The sequence below is a fragment of the Alexandromys fortis genome, unplaced genomic scaffold (genome assembly GCF_014885135.2).
Source record: "Alexandromys fortis isolate MF-2015 unplaced genomic scaffold, M_Fortis_MF-2015_v1.1 scaffold_161, whole genome shotgun sequence".
NCBI lineage: Eukaryota > Metazoa > Chordata > Mammalia > Rodentia > Cricetidae > Alexandromys > Alexandromys fortis.
In genome coordinates this window covers 1,071,664-1,089,075 of record NW_026068073.1, presented here as the reverse complement: position 1 = coordinate 1,089,075, position 17,412 = coordinate 1,071,664, and the positions used below count along the sequence as shown (strand labels likewise).

Here is a 17,412-nt window from a genome sequence, read left to right as displayed (position 1 = left end):
TATATATCAAGGAAGCCAGCTTGGGCTACATAAGTCCTGTCTTAAATAATACAAAGGTCCAAAGAGCAGAAAGTAAAACAAGTTGGGAGTGAACACCCCAAGTCTTTGGAGCAATATAGCGGACCCCTGGATCTGAGGACGGGCACACAAGGTCTCACCAGGCTGCGGTCTGACCAGATGGCATCCACCACACCTTCCACAGCCGAGTCCACATCTGCTGAGTCCAGCAGCAGCAACAGGGACTCTGTGCCAAGGGCCAGGCCCAGCTGGGGCCCTTTGCCTGCTAGGCTCCGTCGCAGAGCGCGTCCTTCCTGAGGGAGGCCCACGGGTTTCAGCTGCAGCAGGAGCCTCCTGGCCCTCTGCCATGCCCAGCCCACTCCCAGCCCTTTAGATACCTCCACAGCTCCGCAGAAGGCCACCTTCTGGACTCCAGGTTGGGAGGCCAGAACAGACCCTAGCGAGGCAGGGCCACATACCACATTGAGGATCCCTGGGAAAGAGTTGAGCTCCCCTGCCAGCTGAGCCAGGAGGAGAGGCGTTGGGAAGGCTGGGGGCACAAGGACCACCACAGTGCAGCCTGGGGAAGGGGAACAACTGAGGAGTCCTGCAGTCCAGTCTCTGGCTCTTTCTTCTCGCAGTCAGGGTCCAGGTGTCAGCCCTCCTCCCTCAGACCCCAAACATCCTCCCTGAGAAAAGGGGATGGGGAGGACACAGCCCTCACCTACCCACAGCCAGAGCAGGGCAGACTCTCCACATCATGTCCAGGAAAGAGAAAGAAGTTGGCAGGATGAAGCCAACGACTCCCATAGGTTCCCAGCCTGCCAGTGCCTTCTCCTGGGCATGGGCCTGGACGGCATGGTACTGGAGCAGTTGCTGGGCCAGTGGGACATCTCCATCGCGAACTTCTCGAACAGCCCGCCCAGTGACCAGGGACTCCAGAGTCCACAGCAGCTGCTGGTGCTTCTGGATAATCTTGGCCAACCTTTGGAAAACATAAGGAGTTGGTTCTTGCCTGGACTATAATTCCCACAAGCCTCTGGGGCAGAGCCATAAGTTATCAGAGACAGCAGGTACCAAAGCTGTATAGGAAATGTAATATACGGGAGCCTCAAAACTCTGGGGGGTACACCATAGAATGGTCCTGGTCCCCAATTACCAACCAGTCGCAAAGATACTAGGAACTTGAACCGGAGTCTCTGATCCAACTGCATTATGGGAAACGGGATCTTCATAGCTGTCCCTAAAGTGTGATGGGGAGCAGGGAGCTTGGATTCTGATGGAGTGCTGAGAAACCGAACCCCCACGATAGGACACTGAACTGTGGGAAACAACGGCTATCCTGGCCACTAGAGCCCCACATGCATGCGGGAAACATGAGCCATTAAAGCAAAAGGTTCTTTGGAAATGGAGTCCCTGTGACTCCCGAGGGACGAGGCCTGGCCGGGCTTCCTCACTGGGTCAGGTGTTGGGCTCGAGCAGCTCCAGGCAGTTGGCTCCAGGTCTGAAAGGCTGTCCTTGCTGCATCCACAGCTGCAGCGATGTCCTCAGCCTGCGCTGGCAGGCAGCTGGCCAGGGTTTCTCCTGCGAATCGAGTGGGGGACGGATTGGGAAGCCCGTGGTGACCAGGGAGGCAGAGAGTCAGCCCTTCCTTCTTCAGCCACTCCCTGGTCACCGCTCACCACGTCCCAGAGGCCAGGAACCAACTTCCTTTTCCTTCTTCCCTTTTCATTGGAGTTTTAAACTTTTATTTATTCATTTGGATTTATTATGTGTATGAGTGCTTTGCCTGCATGTGTGTATGCACATAATACACGCAGTGCCCATAGGGGTCAGGTGTCAGATCCTCTGGAGCCAGAGTTATTGGTGGACTGGTGGTTGTGAGTCACCATGAAGATGCTGAGAAATGAACCCAGGTCCTTTGACAGAAGCAGTCAAGTGTTCTTTTTTTTTTTTTTTTTTTTTTTTTGGTTTTTCGAGACAGGGTTTCTCTGTGGCTTTGGAGCCTGTCCTGGAACTAGCTCTGTAGACCAGGCTGGTCTGGAACTCACAGAGATCCACCTGCCTCTGCCTCCCGAGTGCTGGGATTAAAGGCGTGTGCCACCATCGCCCGGCCTCAGTCAAGTGTTCTTAACCACTCGCTAGTCCCTCTCTTACTATGTCTTTTAAATTTATTATTTATTTTGTTTTTTTTTTTGAGACAGGGTTTCTTTGTGTAGCATCGGCTGTCTTGGAACTCACTGTGTAGATAAGGCTGGCTTTGAACTCAGAGATCTGCCTACCTCTGTATCTGGAGTATTAGGATTAAAGGTATGTGTTAGTTCTTACCACTCAGTCCTTTAAGTCTATTTTTAATTATGTGCATATATGTGTGTCTGTGTGGTACGAGCACTGGAGTGCAGGTCCTCCTAGAGACCAGAAGATGGCATAGGATCGCCTGGAGCTGGAGTTGCAGGTGGTTGTGAGCTACCTGATGTGACCCTGGGTCTTCTGAAAGATCATTAACACTTAACCACAGAGCCGTCTTTCTTCTTCTTCTTTTTTTTAAGTGGCTCACTATGGAGCCAAGGCTGGTCTGGAACTCACTCTATAGTTCAGACTGGCTTTAAACCCATGGTCTTCCTGCTTTAGCTTCTGGGGTTGCCCAAGCTAGAGGTATGAGCCACCACACTTTGCTTGAGGAAGGAAATTTAACAGAGAGGGGCTTTGAAGAGCTTTCTGGGGTGCACTAGGAACTGTAATTAGTGAGGCTGTCACTAGGAGAGATGAGAACCCTCATCCCACGACCACCATCAATGGCGGCTCTTGCTCTCGGGAGCCTGAGTACAGGTCGCTGGGTATGTATATGGCTGCAGCTCTGAGAGAGGCCTTTGTCCTTCCCGAATGACTGGGGTCATCAAAAACCTGTGATAGGATCCTGGCAAGGGACTGGATTCCTGTGTTCTGGCTTCAGCCACGTTCCATTGATATAGTGGCCCAAGAGGCGGTTGTGAGTATCCAGCCAGGCCTGGAGGAAGACAAGAGTTTGGAGAAGGGCCTGAGGCAGCTGGGGCAGCTCAGTACTTAGCCAGAGTCTCCTTGAGGAGACACTTGTACTCTTGCCCTCAGCTGATGCTTTTCCTTCTGGTTTTTGTTTGCTTTATGTTGGTGATTGAACTCAGGGTTCGCTATCAAATTATACTTCCAGCCCATTATTATTATTATTATTTCTACTATGATTAAAACATCTGAAACTCATGTTAGCCAATACTCAGCTATACTCTATACAGCCCCAGTACTCAGGCCAGTCTGGGCTACATAGCAAGATCTTGGACTCTTTTTTTTTTTTTTCTGTTTCTCTTTCTTTTTTAGACAGGGTAGTCTAAACTCACTGGTGCCATGAATGAACTCCTGAACCTCCTGTCTCCTTCTCCTGTGTGCACTACTACACCTGGTTTAAATAGAAAATGTTCAAAGAAAAATAATTAATAAAACATTTCCTTCCATAGAGAAATGACCAAGTTTGGAAGCACACAGTAGTGTTTGTTTGGTGCTTGGTGCTGGGATGGAACCAGGACCTTGAGCATATTAGGCCAGGGCTCTACTGCTCAACTTAATTCAGCTCTGTCAACTTCACACTGGTCCAGGACACTTGGTGTGCTGGACACCGTGTCCCCAGCCAGCATTCTGCAATATCACCCGTGTTTCTCTGTCTTGTGGGGCTGCTAAGCTAGCCAAGTACATCCACTCCTGCAACCCTGCTCCTCTGCATCCCAGCCACCACCACTGGGAGAACAGCGAGGACTCAACAGGCTTAATGCCACGCAGCCCTGTGCAGGTGACCAGGCTGTGGAGTCTGTGCCTGAGGCTTGACGAGTACTTGCTGCACAGGCCTGGCCTGGCTTTCAGTCACAGCTCTGGTACTTAGCTACCATGTAACTGTTATTATTTTGTGTGTGTGCACACTGTATGTGAAGGCCAAAGTCTGATGTTGGGTGTCTTCCTCAATTGCTGCTTATCTTGTTTTTTAAAAGACTCATTATTGATTCATTTTTATATGTATGAGTGTTTTTCATGCACGTATGTGAGTGCATTACACATATGAAGTGCCCACAGAGGTCAGAATACAGAGGCAGTCAGTGTCCCTGGAACTGGAGTTACAGATGGTTATGAATTGCCATGTGCCTGGGTCCCTTACAGGAGCAGCAAGTTCTCTTGACTGCTGAACTGAACCATCCGTCCAGCCCCTCTGTCTTTTGTCAGAGAGGGTCTCTCACTGAACCTGAAGCTCAGTTTCAATTAGCAATTAGCGGGCCAGCAGGCCCGAGGATCTTCTTGCCCCAGCCTCTTTCACAATGAAATTACATGTGTCTTTCTGTACTGCTTTTTACATTTTGTTTGAGACAAGGTCTCCCTCTGTAGCTCTGGCTGGCCTAGAACTCACTCTGTAGACCAGGCTGGTCTTGAACTCAGAAGCAATCCATCTGTCTCTGCCTCCCGAGTGCTGCGGTTAAAGCTGTGCACCATGTCTGGGTGGATTTTGACTTGTGTGCATGGGATCTGAATGCAGGTCCTCACTCTTGTGCAACAAGCACTCTGCTAACTGAGCCATCTCTCCAGTCCTCTAACATATAACCTTAGCCAGAGGCTTATTTATTTATTATTATTAGCTATTATTTTTTTGAGACGGGGTTTCTGTGTCGCCCTAACTGTCCTGGAACTTGCATTGTAGACCAGGCTGGCCTCTAATTCAGATATCTGCCTGCCTGCCTCCCAAGTGCTGGGTCAAAAGTGTTCACCACTACCAGGCTTAGCCAGGGTTTTCTAACACTCTGCCCCTGCTAAAACATCCCCAAGCCTGCTGACAAGGGAATCACCCAACAGCACCTCTTCAGTTACTTCTGTGTCCTTTACTGTGCCTTACTCTCTACGCAGGCTTCATGCTGCTTCCTCTTCCTGCTTACATTTCTGAGGTTATTAAATCCAACATCTACTTCCCACTTTTTGTTTCTTTTGCCTTATCTTGACAATCGGGTTTGTCATTTTTACTTTTTTTTTTTTTAAGCAAAATGGGCTTGGTGTGGCAGCATAGGGCTATAACTTGGACAGTGAAGCAGGAGGATCACCATGATTTAAAGGCCAGAGTCCCAGGACAGCCAGGGAGGACTAAAAAGCAAAACAAGAACAAAAATAAACAAATAAAAATCTTTTAAAAAGGAAAACTGTCACCCAAAAGTCCTAAATTGAAGTGTGCATGGCCCTTTGGAAGTGGGGCAAGGGCACGTGAGCTGTGCATTAAGTATACTGGACGACAGTTGATGCTATGGGACTGAATAACAGGGCTGCTGTGCAGCAAAGCCTTATCTGTTAGGAATAAAGGCTGGAATATTTATGGGAAAGCAGCACCACAGCTGGCATTTGTTTAGACCACTCTGGAGAAAAGAGAAAAAGCAGAAGGGAGCACTGGCCGGGCTGCTGACTGCTGAAGTTGTGATGAGTACACGGGAGTTCCTAACAGTGACTGCCATGTGAAAGATGGAAAACTTCCTTCAAAGGGAAAAACAAATCCCACAAGAATGTCCACAGGGTTCTGGCAGGCCACAGGAGAGGGAGACGAGCGTCTGTTGGACACGGAGAACTGAAAATGTCTCCAAAGAAGCCAAGACAATTGGGTCCAGATGAGTTTTGTCAGGGAACTAGAGCCAAAAAGTTGCCAAACTTTGGAATTTTATTTTGGAGAGAAATTAGAATCCAGGATGTTTAGATGGAATTAATTGTACAATAATTGACATTTCCAAAAACAAAGCTCAAGCCAAGGAAAACATGTTTGCTTGGTTGAGTTGCTCAGATTGTAAACTTGAGACTTTTGTTAGAGTAAATGGGGAGGGCGGGAGGGGGATGGAGACAGGAGGAGATAGGCCAGACAGACACACATGGACCAGAACGCGAAGTGATGGGTTCAGAATCCAAAGCATGGTGACGGGACCAGCTCTTTCTCTCATTTTTTGAGACTGTTTTGGAACTCATAATTCTCCTGCCTTGCCTTCCAAATGCTGGGGTTACTGGTGTGTCCCACTATGTCAAAACTCCTTCAAGCTGTGTGGACTATGGGCAAAATGACTCAGCTCATCAGCCCTGGGTTCTGTCACTAAAATAACAAGAATAATCCCCTCTCCGTTGTTCTGCAGATTAAGTGAACTCATGCTTAGCACAGAGGTTGGCACAATTCATCTATCCATCCATCTCTGCCTTCGACCTACTACTGCTATTCCGGGCATTGTACCACTAAGTAGCCTCCATCTGCGGCTATCCTCTGCATTGTGCCCAACCTCTCACCAGCATCTGTATTTCTAGTTACTCCTAGCACAGTATCTTTTTACGCTGGCATTTCTCTGGTTGGTATCTCCACTACAATTGTTTGTGGAGAAGCCCAAAGGTCAAGCAACACTAGACTCCACCTCACGACAGTCAGTCTCCATACCACCAGAGCCCAGTGTCTGTCCTGTGCTGGACTCCATGCAGGGACAGCTGACCAGCCTCCAGGCAGCTATCAGAGTTAGACCCTGCCCTCTTAACCAGCACCTGGTGTCACCTCCCTGCACCTCTTCATGAAGCAGCCTGCTTCCATCTTAGGCTTGACACCATCTTATAGTAAAGACACAGTAGGTTGGCTCATTCATTCCTATTTTCGACTAAACCTGTTTCTCAGGGATTGGACTATGCCCAACCTGGAACCTTAAATTAACTACAAATAGTTCTGTGCTGCCTGCTACAGGAAACGGCAACCATGCCTTTGTTTCAAAAAGTGTTGTAGCCATCTTACAAGACTATCTTTGTTTCAAGAGGTTAGGGCTACCTTGTTACAGTCCTGTCTGTTTCAGGAAGCTCATTCTAACTTGCTGAGTTTATGTTCTGCTCCTGAAACCGCAAAGACTATTTTGCCTTCCGAATTCATTTGGAAACCTAAAATAAAAACCCTATCGTCCTCACATCCAAGGCTGACCTCTTGAACCCCGCCTTAGGGTAGAAATAAAAAAGCTTGCTTTAATTAATTTTGCCATGATGATTTAGGTCGGTGGTCTTTCTCCTCTAATCTTTGGGATTAACACTCTTAAATTTGAGTGTTATAATGCTGTCCTTCCGAAGCTGGAGCCCATCTGGTAGTGAGGGTTATCTCTCCAATCCCCTTAGTGGGACCAGGAGCAAAAAAATCCCAGGCACCCTACTAAATTCCACCAGGAAGCCAAGTGGGTTCTGGAAGACCCTGACGGCTTACAAGAGGCCTAAGAAGCCAGGATCATGAGGCTCTTAAGGATTAATTATGAACATGAAAATCTCTAAAAGAAACCCACTAAATTGAAGGGTTCAAATGGTCCCTGAGGATCATGGGAACTCATAGGGGTTGGGGGTCCACAGGAAGTTCTGACCAACTTGGGGTTCTGAGCGTTCCCGTGAGTCTCCGAGGAACCACCCCTCCCTGACGGGTGCTGAGGAAACGCTACGGCGGCGTGCGGCACGCGAGCCCGTCCACGAGACTCGCGGCGGGAATCACGCGAGCTGGGGGGGGCGGAGCTTCCGAGAATGCCGCAGTGGACGACGGGAACCAGGGCACCAAATGGAGCCCATAAGCCTGAGCTAGGGAGTAGACAGCCGCCGCCAGGCAAGCTCTCACCAGTGCGCATGCGTGGCTCTCCGGCACCGGTCCGTACTCCAGTGTCGTGAAAATCTCGCGGGCGCAGGGTCGGACACGCGTGGCCGCCATCGCTCGCCGAACGCCTTCCGCGGAGGACTGCCTGAGGAAGAACCTTGGGAACGTGGAGGTCCGAAGGGCGGCACCGCTCACTCCAGTCAAAGGGGCGGGGCCCACAGGCTAGGGCGGGACGCGAGGTCGAGGGCGCATCCCTCCTCCTTTAGAGCCACACCATGGCTCCGTGGGCGGACGCTGGGAAATGTAGTTTCCTGGATAACAGCAACGGGGCGGGGCGGGTCTCCGCATTAACAGAAGCTTTGAGAGGACAGCATATTGTCTTTTTGTTTTGTTTTGTTTTTCGAGACAGGGTTTCTCTGTGTTTGTTTGTTTATTTATTTATTTATTTATTTATTTATTTGTTTATTTATTATGTATACGATATTCTGTTTGTGTGTATGCCTGCAGGCCAGAAGAGGGCACCAGACCTCATTACAGATGGTTGTGAGCCACCATGTGGTTGCTGGGAATTGAACTCAGGACCTTTGGAAGAGCAGCCATCTCTCCAGCCCCCTCTCTCTGTGGTTTTTGAAGCCCGTCCTGAAACTAGCTCTTGTAGACCAGGCTGGTCTCGAACTCACAGAGATCCGCCTGCCTCTGCCTCCCGAGTGCTGGGATTAAAGGCGTGCGCCACCACCACCCGGCTAGCATATTGTCATTTTGACTCTTTAGAAAAATAAATTGGCCTGACGGTGGTGGCGCTCACCTTTAATCCCAGGACTCGGGAGGCAGAGGCAGGTGAAACTCTGTGAGTTCCAGGACAGGCTCCAAAACTACAGAGAAACCCTGTCTCGAAAAACCAAGAAAAAGAGAAAAAGGGAAAACTTGTTTTGTTTTGTTTGGACAGCGTCTCACCACATAGCTCTGGCTGTCCTGGAATTCACTCTGTAGAACAGGCTGCTTTAAACTCAAAATGATCTGCCTAGCTCTGCCACCTGAGTGCTGGGATTAACGTCAGGCGCCAACAAACCTGGCAGAAAAAAAAAATGTTCTTTTTTTTTTTTAGATTTTTCGAGACAGGGTTTCTCTGTAGCTTTGGAGCCTGTCCTGGCACTAGCTCTTGTAGACCAGGCTGGCCTAGAACTCACAGAGATCCGCCTGCCTCTGCCTCCCGAGTGCTGGGATTAAAGGCGTGCGCCACCACCGCCCGGCAAAAAACGTTCTTGATGTATTCCCACCTTAAAAAAATAATTGGAGGTGGGGGTGGAAAGAAATAACTGGAGGCAGATAGTGCAGCTTTTAGTCCACTAGGGAACAAGAGCTGGCACTGGGTCTCAGGGATAGTTGAAAAGCAATTTTTTTGTTTGTTTTTAGAGAAGGTTTCTCTGTGTAGCCCTAGGGACAGGAGTCACTGGGCGGTGGCAGCGCAGGCCTTTGATCCAGCACTTGGGAGATACAGACTGGCGGATTCCAGGGTTCAAGGCCAGTCTAGTCTGTAGAGCGAGTTCCAGGACAGCCAGGGCTGCACAGCCAACCCTGTCTTGAAAACCCAAAAAGAAATAGAAAGAAAGGATCAGAGCATAAGACCAAGTTCTCAACACAAAGGAGATTTATTTGCCCGAGAGGGACAGTGACAGGGGGATAGGAGGCCATGGCTGGGGTAAGGATATTGGCCCTGGAGGAACAAAGGGCTGCCTCTGGATAAAGTGGAGGCAGACGTGGCACATGGGCAAATGGCAGTTTATAAAGGGAAAGGGGAAGCCCCGTGTTAGGGTGAGGTGTTTAATTTTAATTGGCCATGTTAATTAGGGTAGCCAAAGGGGACTGGGAACTTGTGATTGCTGGACTTCAGTACTTTGACTACTAGGCCTTGTCGGTCAGCCTCAGGAGTAGGAAGTGGCCAAACAAGGGACTAGACCTTGGTGGCTAGTTTTAGGGGTGTAATCTATGGTTTAGCAAGGGAGAAGGAACGAGGAAGGGCACGGGCAGCAGAGCCGTGCCTGCCATGCTCTGGCCTTCTAGAGCCCTTTCAGTCCTAGAATTTGCTCTGTAGACCAGGCTGGCCTCGAACTTAGAGCACCGCTTCCTTCTGCCTCCCAAGTGCTGGGATTAAAGGTGTACACCACCACCACTCAGCTAATCTTTCTTTTACTGGTATAGGTGTTTCTCTGCATGTATGTCTGTGCACCACGTGGGTACAGTGCCTGTGGAGGCCAGAAGAGAGCCGTGGAGCCACTGGGGCCGGAGTTACAGGCAGTTGTGAACCACCAAGTGGGTGTTAGGAGCTGAACCTGTCCTTTCTGAAAGCAACGTGTTCTTAACCACTGAGTCATCTCTCCAGCACTAATATTTTATTCTTTTTAAAGTAAGCAAAGATTTGCTTTTGTTTGGCGTGCATGGGTATTTTGCCTGCCCGCAGGTCTTGTGCATCACATGCATGGAGTACCCCCGGGAGGCCGGAAGAGGGCGTTGGATCCCCTAGACCTGGAGTCACCATGTGGGTGCTGGGAATCAAACTCTGGTCTTTTCGAAGACCAGTAGGCTCTCAAAAACTGAATCATCTCTCCAGCTTCTCCTCCCCATGTTTTTTTTTTTTTTTTTATAAACAAAAATCTTCATTTTGCTCAAAAAAGATAGTTAATAGTATTGAAATTAAGGGTGTGTGTGTTGGGTGGGATCGGACCCAGAGCCTAACGCACGATAGACAAGAGCCACATACAGAGATACTAATTTTTCAGAGTGACAGTCCTTTCTGCACTGAACCGCCCGCAGTTGTTAGCGAAGGGCAGAAATGTAGGTTTTGATTCAGGAAGTACGTCGTTTCACGAGCCGCCTCAGGTCTTACTTTTGATTGGCTGGTTAGGGGGCGTGACTTCAGCTTTCTAATACAAATGGTCAGCGGAGGGTGGGGTGGGGGAGCTGCTTGAAAGAGCGGGCTTTGAGTCGTCGGAAGTGTGGCTACTTCAATTCCTTGGTTACAGAGGCCGGAAGTGTGCCTTTCATTTACGCATCGGCCAAACAGGACCGATCAAGAGACCCAACACGCTTGAGGAGACAGTGCCTTCTTCGCACGGAACTATAGACCATTACCAACACAGAGCTTAGAGTTCTGGGAGGAGTGCGGTGTGTTAGAATCGACCGAGGTCCTTCGTTTGTCCGGGAAAAATTTTCCACGTTTTGAACCCCTAGGACTTTTTTCCAGGGCCATGGCGGAGTCGAAGCTTCCGGCACCAGACCTAAGCGATGCAGAGTCGATGGGTGATGAGACCCTGCGGTTTCAGGAGCTGCTACTGCAGGTGCGGCCTGACTGGACTTTTGGGAATCTGGGTATTTAAATATTTATACATTGGCGCTTAGAGATGCTGCTTCAGCTCCCAGAATGCCGTGCGGTAGCAAGGAGGCCTATGGGAATCGTAGTTGTTTAGCTTAAAGTTTACTAGATTTTAAAAGAAATGGAGTTGGGGTGATCTTGGGAGTCCTGTAAAAATAAAAGGGAGCCTAGACTGTATAATATAACAAGTGAGCCGGGTGGTGGTGCCGCACGCCTTTAATCCTTGCACTGGGGATACACAGGCAGGCAGATATCTGAGTTTGAGAACAGCCTGGTCTACAGAGTGAGTTCCAAACAACCAGGGCTACACAGAGAAACCCTGATTCAAAAAACAAAAAAAAATATATAATATTAGTAAAAAACCTGTGCTCCCCAGCCATCACAGACAAGATGTCCTATAAACATTTGGGAAGCACATGAGGGTTTTGACAGGACAGAAGCATCATGGAGGGTTGTTTTTTCCCCCTCACAGGCTTCCAAAGAGCTCCGGCAAGCCCAGACGGAAAGGTCAGAATCTACACAGATCCGGCCCCAGCCTGGTGAGAAATAGATATAGATATATAGAAACATATGTGAATGTTTATATACTTATATTTGTATATACACGTATGTATGTGTGTGTGTCTGTGTGTGTACACATAGAGAGATTTAGAGTATCCCAGAGCAAGGATGGGAGACCCTGAGAGAGGTCATTAGAAACTAGGAGCAGGGGACACAGAATGAAGTAGAGAGATCATAACTGCATACAAAGGCCTAGAAGTAGTTAGGTGGATGCACAGGTAGGAAGATCAGAAATACTGGACCATAGAGAGCAGAGCGGGAAGTGGGATGAAGAAAGAAAGTAAGAAAATGTCAGGGGCCTGAGGGAGGTAGAAGGGAACAGAGGCCAGAGCCAGAGAGTGAGAGGAGCCAGCAAGAGGGCTGAGCAAGGAAAGAGCCTAGCACTAGGCCTGGTGACTCCTGAATGTTGTTCTCTGACCATCACACACAACAGCTATGGCATGAATGCACATGCGTGCACACACCCACCCACATATACACACAAAGTAAGTGCATGTAATAAAAATTGAAATGGAGAAGGAACTGGGTGTGGTGGTGAGGGCCTGTAATCTCAGGAGGCAGGAGTATCCCAAGTCTGGGCCAGCCTTGGTACAGAGTGAGAGACCTTGTCTCAAAAAAGGGAGAGGGTGGGTGTGGGGTGAGAATGAGACTGCCTAGGGACAGATGGACAGATAAACCCACTTGTGCAGGTTTCTGCATAAAGACCAACTCATCGGAAGGGAAGGTTTTCATCAACATCTGCCACTCTCCCTCCATCCCTCCCCCGGTGGACGTGACTGAGGACCAACTGCTTCAGATGCTGGAGGAGGACCAAGCTGGCTTCCGAATCCCCATGAGCCTGGGAGAGCCACATGCTGAGCTGGATGCAAGTCAGTACCCTCAGAAGACACCAAGTCTCTTCCCTCAAGATCCTGTGATTCTCAGGTGCTTCCTTCCAGTCAGGGTTGGGAGCCAGAGCGGATTGACCCAGGCCTTCAGGGAACATGCCCTGGGGCTCTTCACTGAGTTGAGGCTTCAGAGAAGGTTGCCTGGAACAGTAGTAGTCTGATAGAAGATTTGAAGAGTTAACTGGGCAGTGGTGATGCATGCCTTTATCCCAGCACTAGGTAGCACAGGCAAGCAGATCTCTGTGAGTTTGCGGTCAGCCTGGTCTACAGAGCGAGTTCCAGGACAGCCAGGGCAGACAGAGAAACCTGTCTCAGGAAATATTTGAAGAGGGTTTTAAGCAGAGATGACTAGTGAGCTGGGCATGGTGGCTCACTCTTACAGTATTAGCTCTTAGGATGCTGAGGCAGGAGAATTGCTGAAAGCTAGAGGCCACGCTGAGCTACGTGGGAAATTGACAGGGGCCATGTCTGGGGGATACAGTGACTAGACTGACATCAGTGAGGAGAGACTGTAAGTGTGGACAGTCAGGGTTCTCTAGAGCAGACATGAGCTTTTTCCTAGAGGTGGGCAGGATAGAGGGAGGTGGTTCTTGGGGCCACTGGAGAGGATCAGGGTCTGTCTTGGGGATATGGGCATCAACCTGGAGTTGAGCCTGGAAGCCAAGAAGGACCTGGTCAGAGTTGCCTGGGGAGTGTGTGCTGGTCTCACTTCCCGTGTCTTGGGTCTGGTCCTTGGGTAAGTTCTCATTATGGGTGTTACACGGAGGGTTACAGGGCCCTTGTTCCTTCTTTCTTTCCACAGAAGGCCAGGGCTGTACTGCCTACGATGTTGCCGTCAACAGCAACTTCTACCTGAGGATGCAGGTGGGGTGTATGTAATGGACAAAGCCCGGGGAGGGTGCTTCCCCCAACCCCGTCCCCACCATCCTGTCTCTTGTTTGTCTCACCTTAGAACAGCGATTTCTTGCGGGAGCTGGTGGTCACCATTGCCAGGGAGGGGCTTGAGGACAAGTATGGTTTACAGCTAAATCCAGGTAAGGGGGGGGGGGAGTGGTAACGGCCTGGATGGCACACTGGGAGAGGTGAGTCCAGTGTGTCAGCGATATCCTCCACCAGCTCTCAGCAGGGGGTGGAGCTTCTCGAGTGAAGGTGGGGCTGAGAAGGGGCGGGGTCAGGAGTCTGCTGGGGGTTGGGTGGTGCTAATGTGGGTAGGACCTCCTAAAGTCAAGATTGCCAGGTCAGAGCAGAAAGTGTCTGGGAAGGTGGCCTAGCCTCTGTGGACTGGGAGGCACCATCTGAGGGAACCCCACTTCAGCAACCTCCCCCTCTGCAACTCTCAGAATGGCGCATGCTGAAGTATCGGCCTTTCCTGGGCTCCATCTCGCAGCAGAACATTCGCTCCCAGCAACGCCCTCAGATCCAGGAGCTGGGGACCCTTGAGGGGTGAGCCTTCATGATTCCTGGGATGATGACCAACCATCCTGGGTCTTTTGGGACGCAAGGATGGAACTGAGACTCAGAGTTGGATGGAGGGAGGAAGGGACAGGAAGCCAAGTAGAGGGTACAGGGCTGTCAGGCCAGGTGGTCACCCTCAGTCTGCCATTGTTCCCATATAGCCCAGAACGGCCTCACCTGAACCTTTGGTTGGAAGCCCCTGATCTCCTCTTGGCTGAAGTTGACCTCCCAAAGTTGGTGAGTGCCGGCTTTTTAGTCAGAGAAAAGAACTAGAGTCTGGACACCCTGGGACTGGGTCAGGACATCGAGGAGCCAAAGTCCTGGGTCTGAGGGAGGAGGCTGGGCCTGGACTCCTGGGTCTGAGGAGGGAGGCTGGGGCTTGGACTCCTGGGTCTGAGGGAGGAAGCTGGGCCTGGACTCCAGGGTCTGAGAGAGGAGGCTGGGCCTGGACTCCTGGGTCTGAGGGAGGAGGCTGGGCCTGGACTCCTGGGTTTGGGTTAGGTCTCTGGAGGCAGTGATGTGGGGCTGTCCCCAGACCCAGAAAACCAGCAGGTGCAGCCACTGCTCTCCGAGTCTGAGTTCCTTGAGACTTAGAGTTACTGTCCTTTGATTTTGTTTGCATTGTTTTGGTTCTGAGGATTGAAACCACAACCATGCATGGTACGACCTTGTAGCCATAGTTTCCCAGTGCTGGGGCTGTGGGCTGACCTTACCTCATCCCCAGGACGGAGCTCAAGGGCTGACCTTGGAGATTGGAGAGAGTCACCTGGTGATGGGAGGCTCCCAGCAACTGTACCGCCTCAATGCCTCCATTCCCCTGCGGATCAACCCTGAGGCAAGCAGGGCTGCTTTCCACCACCGGAGAAAGGTACCTGGCGGGACTTGAGGAAGCTGGAGCCATGCATCTGTCGGAGGAGGCTGGGTCCTGAACCCTCGTTCTCTTCCCTTTCTCAGCAGCTGATGGTGTTCTTGCCCCTCCTGTCAGTGTCTTGACCAGAATCTCCTTGTATCTTCAGAGGTGGCGAACATGTTGGTGTCTTCTCTAAATGTGAAGTAAACAGTCTTTCCAGTTCTTTCCAGCTTCAGAAATGAAGACATGGCGGGTGGAAGGGAAGAGGGCTATCAGCTCTGACCCTGGTGTCCCCTAGACGTCCCTGGCCTTCTGGACTCCTTTCTTCATCTCCCCTGGGTCCCAGAGCTGACCCTACACCTGTGCTCCCACTTCATGGTCCCAGAGCATCCAGGCTCAGCTCTGACCCCTTCCTTCCTAGACCGTGACTTCCTACAGACACCCAGCAACCTCACAGAACAGTGTCCCACATCACTGACTCTTGCTTCTCCTCATTCTAGTGCCCCCTTCTCTAGAATGGCCTTCCTCGTGCAGTGGGTGCTCTCTTGTGATGGGGGTTACACTACCTGATCTCTTAGCAACCAAACTCAAGCAGCGTTTCTGGATCTCCTGCCTCTACTCCATGAACTCTGTCCATGCCTGGGGTCCAGCTTCCTATCACAAACACACCCAAGTCTACCCCCCCCCCACTTCCTGCTGACTCAGCTGCACTTCCTCCTGGTGCAGCCTGCTAGTCTGGCCTTTGGGACACTCCTACTCTACTTCCCAATATTCCTTCCCCTTGTCAGTGCTGCTGTAACCCAAGGCCTCTAATGCCAAGCATGTGCAAGGGAGTCAGTGGTGACGCATGCCTCGCCTTTAATCCCAGTGCTCAGGAGACAGAGACGGGTGGATCTCCAAGTTCGAGGCCAGCCTGGTCTACAAAGCTAGTTCCCGGGCTACACAGAGAAACACTGGAAAAACATGCAATGCCAGGCATACATCTGCAGCACCATTGAGTTACACCCTTTCTCTCTCTCTCTCTCTCTCTCTCTCTCTCTCTCTCTCTCTCTCTCTCTCTCTCTCTCTCTCTCTCTCTCTCTCTCTCTCTCTCTCTCTCTTTCGATTTTCGAGACAGGGTTTCTCTGTAGTTATTGATGTCTGCCCTAGAACTAGCCCTTGCTGCTGAGCCTGAGGACTGGAGATCCTTTTCAGTGCCCCACGTGGTAGAGGAAACTGACTCCCAAAGGTCGGCCTCTCACCTCTACAAGGCGCACTGTGGCGTCCCAGCCTGAGCGTACACACACACACACACACACACTTCAGATTTATTTATGTGTATGAGTGGTTTACCTGCATGCACACTGTTTTACCTGCAGAATTCAAAAGAGGGCGCCAGATCCTCTGGTCATGAGCCATGGTAAGGGTGATGGGAATTGAACCCCAGCCCTCTGCAAGAGCAACAATGCTCTTAACTACGGAGTCATCGCTCCAGCCCCAAACGTAGTTTTTAGCTTTTGTTTTTTTGTTTGGTTTTTCAAAACAGGTTTTCTCTGTGTGGCCCTGTTTGTCTGGGAACTCGCACTGTAGACAAGGCTGGCCTTGAACTCAGAGATTCCGGGCAGTGGGGCACAGGTTTTTTTAATCCCAGCCCTCAGGAGACAGAGGGGGAGGGGGATCTCTGAGTTCAATGTCAGATGCTCCACAGAGTGAGTTCCAAGACAGACAGGGCCACACAGAAAACCCTGTAATATAGAAAACTACAACAAAACCAAAAACAAGGCCATACCGTTGCTGAGAAAAGCTGGTAAAGTCCGAAGGGTGTCTGTCCTGTAGCCAAGCTTGGTGGGTATGCCTTCAGTAACATGCTCTGGAGACTGAGGCAGGAGGATGACAAATTCCACGCTAGTCTGTCCAACAGCGACATCGATCCTGCCCCAGGATGCCGGCAAGCAAACTAGCGAGCCCTACCCACGTGAGGGCGTAAGGAAGCCTTAGCCTCTAAGGCGTCTTAGCTAGGACAGTCACATCTAGAAGCCGTGGGCATAAAGAAACGTGGGGTGGTGGGCGAGCGCGGGGCTGACTCAAGCGCGAAGGTCACCGGGGCCTCTAGTCTAGACTGAGGCCCTCCCTGGGCCACCGAAGGACTAGTTTCTAGGTCCTAGAAAAGTGTGAGGCCGGGCGCGCTCCTCCTTCCTCCGTCGCCATGGTGACGGTGCGGGCGACCGCCCGGGATTTGGCAGCGGCGGGGGCCCCCTTCCCACTCCCTCCTCCTCACCATCTGCTCCTCCCTCACACCTGGCCCGGAGCCGCGGACGCCTCCTCCGCACGCAGTCCGGGACTCCACGGCCGCCAGGTGGCGCGTGCGCGCGGCTCGCCCGCCTCCCTCCTCCCTGAGGACTTGGAGACTCGACCGAGATCGTCCGCGCCCGCCTGCCGCTCGATGGGCTTCTCTCGTCCCCTCCTGGGCCGCATCATGAAAATTTAATCCCAAATGCATTTGTGGCCCGACGCGGGGAGAGAGACGGTGGGGAAACCAGCACCCTGCTGAGGCCTGGAGCTGGAGGCGCACAGGGAAAAGCGTTGGTTTGAGGGCCACCGGAGAGTTAGGGTTCCCCCCACCCCAAGAGTTGGATTGGAATCTACTGGGAAGAGGACTTGGGCAGGAACAGATCCTAGGACACAA

General features: G+C 51.0%; 2 protein-coding genes across 5 annotated transcripts in view; one reads left to right on the top strand and one right to left on the bottom strand.

The window, feature by feature from the left end:
- The window catches only part of Aldh16a1 (aldehyde dehydrogenase 16 family member A1), an 18,077-nt gene extending 10,286 nt beyond the window's left edge, over window positions 1–7,791 (bottom strand). Inside the window, exons 1-6 of the mRNA XM_050121312.1 lie at window positions 7,649–7,791; window positions 2,902–3,004; window positions 1,455–1,581; window positions 726–982; window positions 396–577; window positions 45–311 (exon numbers count right to left, since the gene is read on the bottom strand). Coding sequence (XP_049977269.1) covers window positions 45–311; window positions 396–577; window positions 726–982; window positions 1,455–1,581; window positions 2,902–3,004; window positions 7,649–7,738 — 1,026 coding nt within the window. The 5' untranslated portion in view covers window positions 7,739–7,791. The remainder of the gene's footprint in view (window positions 1–44; window positions 312–395; window positions 578–725; window positions 983–1,454; window positions 1,582–2,901; window positions 3,005–7,648) is intronic.
- On the top strand, window positions 7,649–14,969 carry Pih1d1 (PIH1 domain containing 1). 4 transcript variants are annotated; one of them, XM_050121334.1, is made up of 11 exons: window positions 7,657–7,796; window positions 9,824–9,934; window positions 10,866–10,959; window positions 11,467–11,533; window positions 12,245–12,424; window positions 13,245–13,306; window positions 13,395–13,476; window positions 13,783–13,885; window positions 14,059–14,134; window positions 14,622–14,765; window positions 14,852–14,969. In XM_050121334.1, exons 3-11 carry the CDS (start codon window positions 10,870–10,872, stop codon window positions 14,888–14,890), a joined length of 843 nt encoding a protein of 280 aa, XP_049977291.1. In that variant the 5' UTR covers window positions 7,657–7,796; window positions 9,824–9,934; window positions 10,866–10,869; the 3' UTR covers window positions 14,891–14,969. The 4 variants fall into 4 exon arrangements, with proteins under 4 accessions (XP_049977290.1, XP_049977291.1, XP_049977289.1 ...); XM_050121332.1 differs by having other exon boundaries at window positions 9,824–10,028; XM_050121333.1 differs by lacking the exon at window positions 9,824–9,934 and having other exon boundaries at window positions 7,649–7,796.
- The last annotated feature ends 2,443 nt before the right edge of the window (window positions 14,970–17,412 follow it).

Bases quoted from the DNA above. Each gene is read 5' to 3' on its own strand.
- Pih1d1 (XM_050121333.1), top strand. From the start codon at position 10,870: ATGGCGGAGTCGAAGCTTCCGGCACCAGACCTAAGCGATGCAGAGTCG. The intron at 11,534-12,244 runs GTGAGAAATAGA...CCACTTGTGCAG, and splicing joins ACAGATCCGGCCCCAGCCTG to GTTTCTGCATAAAGACCAAC. The intron at 14,766-14,851 runs GTACCTGGCGGG...TCCCTTTCTCAG, and splicing joins CTTTCCACCACCGGAGAAAG to CAGCTGATGGTGTTCTTGCC.